Source organism: Callorhinchus milii, unplaced genomic scaffold, assembly GCF_018977255.1.
Source record: "Callorhinchus milii isolate IMCB2004 unplaced genomic scaffold, IMCB_Cmil_1.0 Scaffold19, whole genome shotgun sequence".
NCBI classification, from domain to species: Eukaryota; Metazoa; Chordata; class Chondrichthyes; order Chimaeriformes; family Callorhinchidae; genus Callorhinchus; species Callorhinchus milii.
In genome coordinates this window covers 8,039,883-8,046,989 of record NW_024704760.1, presented here as the reverse complement: position 1 = coordinate 8,046,989, position 7,107 = coordinate 8,039,883, and the positions used below count along the sequence as shown (strand labels likewise).

Below are 7,107 nucleotides of genomic sequence, written 5' to 3'. Positions count from 1 at the left end.
TGAAATTAATGTGGAGGCGGATTTAATTTGGAAATGCAATTTATACAGGTACGATTGGCTGAATGGCCTTCTTCTGCGTTGTGCTGTAGATTTCTATGGTTCTATATATAAGTAATTTCTGGTTCCACACATACAAAATCACTTCTTAAAGGATCTGGAAGATAGCTCAGTGGTAAACTTCAGATGTCAATTATTCAACCATGAGAAAGCACTTGGAAGCACACTGGCTGGAAATTACTCAGTAAAGAATTAATGCACTAATATATTGGCCAGCAAACAAAATGCTCTACAATGTCCAACAATTGTTTGTGATAAACCCTGCAGTGAGCAAACCGAAGGATGCTTTTACTCAGTGTTGTCGTCAAACATTTGCTGTAAAACCCCTTTGAAAGCATTCACATACAGTAAATTGCAAGAATCCACCACAGTAAACTCTTTTCCCACCTTATACCTTTGCTGATAATGAGAATAGGGCGTGATCAAAGTGTCTTGCAATTTGCTTTGAGATAAACAAATTGTTTATTGTATTCCATTCAAATGTGCAACACTCAAGTATTAATCAAACACTGCTATTGTTTTCTGTGGCTGTTCTGCCATCGTAATTATAGATACTTAAGTTTTCATTTTTACACAGGATGTATTTTTTCCAGATCTGAAAAAACGTTACCCTGAATTTCTTTATTCTGAAAGCGTATATCACTGGATTCACAGCTGAATTTGCATGGGACATAAATATTCCGATATAGAAGGCAGTTTTCGTGACTTTCCACTTTGGGAAAAAATATTTAAGGGAGTTCATGGTATGCAAAGGTAGCCAGCAGACAGCGAAGAGGAACAGAACTAAAGCCAGTGATTTCGCGAGTTTAAGTTCTTTTCCAAAATATCGTCTCGAGTCCGTAGCCTTGGCCATCTTCTTGCTCAGTTGTTTCTTTATCAAGTAAAATATTTCAGCGTACAACCCGAACATGATCAACAGAGGGAAGAGGACCCAGCCGAAGAAGTTAAAGTAAACCATGTAATCCATTCGGACGACTAACGTAAACTTGCATGTGATGTATCTCTCGCTGGAGTTCTTCTCTTGCTCTTGCACAGCCTCGCTGCTCCTGTTGTGCCAGCCCAGCATGGGTGTTATGCCAATCAAAAAAGATCCAAGCCAGCAGATGGCTACGGCAATCCAGGCTCTCCTCTGGGTTACAATGATCCTGTACCTGGCCAATGACACAGAAGGTTTTAGAAATGAGTGTGCTTGCTCTATACCAATAGACTTCAGTTAGTCATGAACGTGACATCCCAGGTAACCTCAGACATCTGTCTTTCCTGAACCTTTACTGCCATTTGAAACAACCCATGTTGTGCATTTGGTCACTCAATCCACGACTGTTTGTGGGACACTGCTGTGCGCAATTGGCTGCCGCGTTCGCCCACAAATATACAGTCAATTCACTTTACAGTGTGTTCTGTGAAGCGCTTTGGGACGTCCTCCCGATGTGAAAAGCGCTATATCAAATGCAAGGATTATTATTATTAAGAATATCCAAACCAAGCTGAGAATTCCATGCAGCCCACCTACACATAGAAATCCCAGAGACAGGTTGTTGGAAAGGAATGCGTACTCTCTCAGGGACTTTTCTGGAAAATAGTATGCACAGGTTGGCAAGAGCCAAGACTTGGGGACCCCACAGTGTGCAACGGGGTAACTGCTGGAGTTGAACCAGCTAAAACCGCCATTGATATTGCTGTCCAGCAAGCTTTCCTGCTGTTTGTCCAGCCAGGGCCGCCCTACCTGTTAGGGCTTTGGTTTGCAGGGTGGGATGACTCTCTGCCCCCAGCGACTGGTCCGCCCTTCCAGGTCCTGCTGATGAACCAGACTGTGCTGTGCTGACGTCAGCAGTGCCCTGGAATACTGTGGACCTGCCTGCACAGAGTGACATCAGAGCAGGGCTTCCTGGTGCATTGCACACATGGCTGCAGGAAGTGACGTTAGTGGTGTCCTGTAAGACCTGAAGCCCTAATCACCGGCTAATTTTTAGTAAGCCCCTGAGTTTCTGGACCCAAATCACCATGTTACAATGGGGTCAGTATGAAGTAACAAAGCCAATAGTTAAAATATTAAGTACAATTGGGGGTGGGCATTTTTTCTCCTTTTCGCTTCTCAACTCTTGCTGCACTAGTTTCATAAATTTAAGTCTCAGATATGAAGGATGGTAACCTGAGTAAGTTACCAGACGACATCTGGGACCAGTGAAACTGCACCTCAGCCTGACAACCTCCTTCATGACAGGGAGAAAATTGGAAGAATAAAGCTTTGAACGTGTTTCACAGATTAAGAATAACCAACTGCGTATTTTGAGATTGCAAGTCATTTTGGGGGTGAGGTAAAGATGCCAACTTGTAATTGCTGTACTCTTTATGATTTGCCTAAGCGCTCTGGGATGCTATCCTGCGTGATGGGCGCTATATAAATGCAAATTATTGTTGCTGCAGAATGTGCAACGCATTTACTTCTACCTATCCATTCAGACATGTTTTCAATTTAATGTTATTACTTTGTTCCAAACAAATAGGGCCAGATTGCATCCTTAACAACCAATATTGGATTTAACATCTGTTCAATTTGAGTAATCTGAATGAATAAGAGAAATATGATGAACAATATAATTTGCATTTATATGATGTTGGATTGGGAGGTCATCTCAAAGTGCTTCACACAGTTGGATGGACATGATTTGCACATCCTGTGTCCCCAAATTCTTTTGTAATCTACTTGTTTTCATTTGTTAATTATAGCTGTTTCACCTTATAGCTGCTTGTCGGGCTCCCCAACTCCTCCCTCCACAGGTTGCAGATCATCCAGAACTCTGCAGCCCGTGTCCTCTCCCGCACCAGGCTCTGTGACCCTATCACCCCCATCCTCGCCCGACTCCATTGGCTTCCCATCACACAGAGGATACAGTTCAAGATCCTGATCCTCACCTTCAAAGCCCTTCATGGCCTCGCTCTCTCCCTTCCTCTGTGACCTCCTAACCCCCTACCATCCTGCTTGGTCCCTCTGCTCAGCAGGCTCCGCTCTGCTTCATGTCCCCTGCCTTACTTGCCCCACCATTGGTGGGCAGGCCTTCAGTCACTTTGCCTCTACCCCCTGGAACTCCATCCCGCACTCCCTCCGTCTCACCCTCTCCCTTGCCTCCTTCAAGACCCATCTCAAGACCCTCCTCTTCGACCATATCTTTGATCACCCTCCTTAGCCCCCTGTTATCCACCCTCGCTGATCCCGATCCCAAACTCGGGTCCAAAACACTGATTGCCCAGCACCTTGGGACGTCTTCCCAACATGAAAGGTGCTATAGAAATATAATTTTGTTGTTAGTTTTATCAGCACTGGTGAATCAGTAGTCAGTCACTGGGGAATTGGCTCCTCCGCCCTTCCCCTTCAGTGAAGCACTTTGAGATCTCTTGATATGAAAGGCATTCAATAAATCTAAATTGATTGTATCGTACGTAAGATGGATGCCTTGTTTGCCTGCAAATATACAGTAACTTCCTGTGAAGCACTTTGAAATTTTTGACGTTGTAGGCACTATATTGAGTGCAGTGATGATTATTATTATACATTTAAAAATGCTCCAACTTTTTCGTGGTGCAATCGGTCACTGTTTAATAACTTGTATCTGAATAACAAGATGCAGTTCTGCCCCTTCCTCTCCTATTTGCCAAACATTTTTTTGTTAAGGAAGAAAGTGCTTTAAAGCTAAATCGACCTGGATCAGATCTGCATAACACATTGCATTTGATAAATCTAGATCTCTAATGATAATAATAATTAATAATAATAAAACAGTTCTTGCATTTGATATAATGTCTATAACATCTCAAATGCTTTACAAGTTTAATCATAGTCACAATTTGTACAGTTGGCCTATGATTAAACTTGTAAAGTACTTTGAGATGTTATAATAATAATAATAATAATAATCCTTGCATTTGATATAGCGCTTTTCACGTCTTCTAGACGTCTCAAAGGGCTTCACAGAATATACTGTAAATTGACTGTATATTTTGTGAGCGAAACGCGGCAGCCAATTGCGCACAACAGTGTCCCACAAACAATCGTGAATTGAAGTGACCAATTTATTATTTTTTCTTGAAGGATTATTATCAGGCGTAAGGAAACTTGCCCAAGGTTTTATCCTGCCAGGACTCGAACCCAGGTTTCTTGAGTGCTCTAACCACTGAGCTATAGACATTATATTGCATCAGATTGCGAGGATTACTGCTATTTATTTATAATAGACATGCAGATTCCCTTGTACAGACAGCTGAGGCCATCTACACCCGCTTTATTTGTCAGTAAATGTTTTCAGGACAGTTTGGAATAATTCTCCAATGTACTATTGTACTGAGTGAGTTGGTGATGTCTGGAGAGGGAGAAAATTAGCTTATTCAGCACATTCTTAATTAGGAAATGTTCTTACCGGTTTGCAGTATATTGATGCCTGTGCAACGCAATGCAAATCCATTGACATAATGGTATTTGGCAGGGAGAAGGTAAATATTGAACGGATTGATCACAGCAGGCAACATGTTCCAGCTAAAATACTTTGCACAAACCGTTCTGCTCTATTGAAACCCTTTGACTCGGCATATAAAATTGCCACATATTATAGAATATAACCTAATAAAGAAGGTAATGTATTATATAACCATATGAATAAAAAAATAAATCTTGCATTGGATACACATTGCCTCGTCACTTCACCCAAATGTTGCTTCACAGGATTTACTGTGACCATGTATTTTGTAGGTGAATGTGGCAGTCAATTTATGCACAGTAATGTCCCACAAACAACGATGTAGTGAATGACCAACCGGGGGATTGTTGGCCAGGACTCCGGGAGAAATTCTTTGTGAATTCTTTGTACCATGGCATCTTTAATATCCATCTGAACATGCGGACACATCTCGGTTTAATCTATTCAAAATGATGGCACGTCTAACAATGCAGTGGTTCTCAGTACTGCACTGAAGTGTCAGCCTAAATTATGAGTTTAAGCTCCCACAACCTTCCTCTGCTGCACTCGCAACAACCTGTGATCTCCAGAAATAAATTAACAATAAAAGAGACTGATTTTTTAAAAAAAAGAGTTAATACCTTGCAAAATTCCATTCTATTTTAAATATAGCTTACATTTACGTGGCACACCTTTCAATGTAAACCAAAGCAACGGGAAGCGATTTACAAAATAAATTTGTTGAAAAATGAATGTAAATGTTGTTATACACTCAGGTCCTGACTATCACTTAAATTAAAATTTAACATTTAAGTCATGTTTAAATTAAACATGTTTTAAATGTTAAATTTAAATAATTTACATTTTAAACCTTAAACCTAACATTTAACATTAAAATCGTGCTAAAGATCCCAGGGCACTATTCGAAAAGAGTAGGGAGTTTCTCCTGGTGTCCAGAGGCCAACAATTCCCTAAATTAAATTGATTGTGGGAACGTCGCTGTCCGCAAATCAGCTGCCGGGTTTGCCCACGAAATGCACATCACTTTGCAGGCAAATCACTTTACAATACATCCTGTGAAGCCCTTTGACGCGTTTTGACGACGTGAAAAAGTGCTGTATGAAAGGCAAGGATTATTGTTATCATGTGGGAAAACTTGGCAGCTAATCTGTGCCAACCTCGCACCACAACATCAATGAGTAGCCGATAAATCAGATAGAGCAGATGAAAGGACAACAACAACTTGCATTTAATACAGCGCTTCTCAAAGCAGGGTAAGATCCCAGAGTGCTTAAAGGTATTGAACCAATGGTTTCTAAGTCAGCCAATCGCCCGCAGGTCTGCTTCGATGCAACAACGCCCCGATACATTTAAGCGCTTTGAGACGTCTCGAAGACGCGACGAGGCGCTGTAACAAATGCAAGGATTATTATTATTATTATTATTACTACTTTCGACGCGAGTCTGTTTAAAGTAAAGTGGTAACGCCATCGGGTTGGAAGGATCGAGGAGCGAAAGACTGTTCACCTGGTTGGGATCTTGACTCGCAGGTAGCGGTCCACGGCGATGGCCAGCAGGGAGAGAATGGAGGACTGAGTCAATGTCAGCAAGATGCAGGCTATGAAGAGGCAGGTGTAGAAATGTGTCTTCATCCCCAGGCTGATGGTGATGGCCAGGGGGATAGCCAGAGCCCCCACTGCAATGTCAGCCAGAGCCAGGGACACAATGAAACAGAAGGTCGTGTCTCTCAAAGAACGATTGATTTTGACAGCCCAACAAACCAGGACATTCCCCAGGATAGAAGTCACTGCAATCAGCAGCTCCACCACTATGTACACAACATCTACTTGATCCGACATCCTGCTCTCTCTCTCTCTCTCTCTCTCTCTGCTGGAGGTCTTCAGTCTTGGGTTTGGGCTTCTTCTGTCTTTTATCTTTATCCTCTGTGTGTCTTGAGTGTATCTGTGTGTGTGTCTGAGTGTATCTGTGTGTGTGTCTGAGTGTATCTGTGTGTGTGTGTGTGTGTGAGTGTGTTGTGTGTGTCTGTCTTTGTGTCTGTGTGTGTGTGTGTCTCTGACTCAGGTTTCAGTGTTCAATTTGCACGAATTCTGCAATTGCAGAGAAAAAAAAAGGGTGATATTTGTCCTTGTGTGTTGGGTGGTGGTGGGGAGGAGGAGAGGGGAGGAGAGAGAGAGAGAGAGAGGAGAGAGAGAAGGGCAAGGGGAGAGAAAGAGAGAGAAGGGGAAGGAGGGAGAGAGGGAGAGAGAGAGAGAGAGCATCAGCAATCTTTCTTTGGAGTCAGGAATTTCTATCCCTGATAAGCAGTCTGTGGCTTCCTCCAGCAGCAGCTCCTCGTGTCCATTTCCCTCTGTCCAGTGAGTGAGTGAGTGAGTAAGTGAGTGAGAGTGAGAGTGTGGAGTGAGCTCCACAGCAGCAAAGGCTCTGGGATGTACCCTCAGGTGATGGGTGTCTTGCAGCAGATGCAGCTCTCTCTCTCCAATCTCAACCAGAGGTCCACTTTGATCTCCTGGTGTGTGTGAGTGTGAGTGTGAGTGTGTGTGAGTGTAGTGTAGTGTGAGTGTGAGTTGGACCTCTTGAT

The 7,107-nt window shown here is 42.7% G+C and overlaps 1 protein-coding gene across 1 annotated transcript; it reads right to left on the bottom strand.

The window, feature by feature from the left end:
• Nucleotides 1–558: 558 nt before the first annotated feature.
• On the bottom strand, nucleotides 559–6,478 carry LOC103179090 (adenosine receptor A1-like). Its single transcript, XM_007894178.2, has 2 exons — nucleotides 6,036–6,478; nucleotides 559–1,208 (listed from the first exon to the last, which is right to left on the bottom strand). The coding sequence occupies exons 1-2, from the start codon at nucleotides 6,365–6,367 to the stop codon at nucleotides 560–562; spliced, it is 981 nt and encodes a 326-aa protein (XP_007892369.2). The 5' UTR covers nucleotides 6,368–6,478; the 3' UTR covers nucleotide 559.
• Nucleotides 6,479–7,107: the final 629 nt, after the last annotated feature.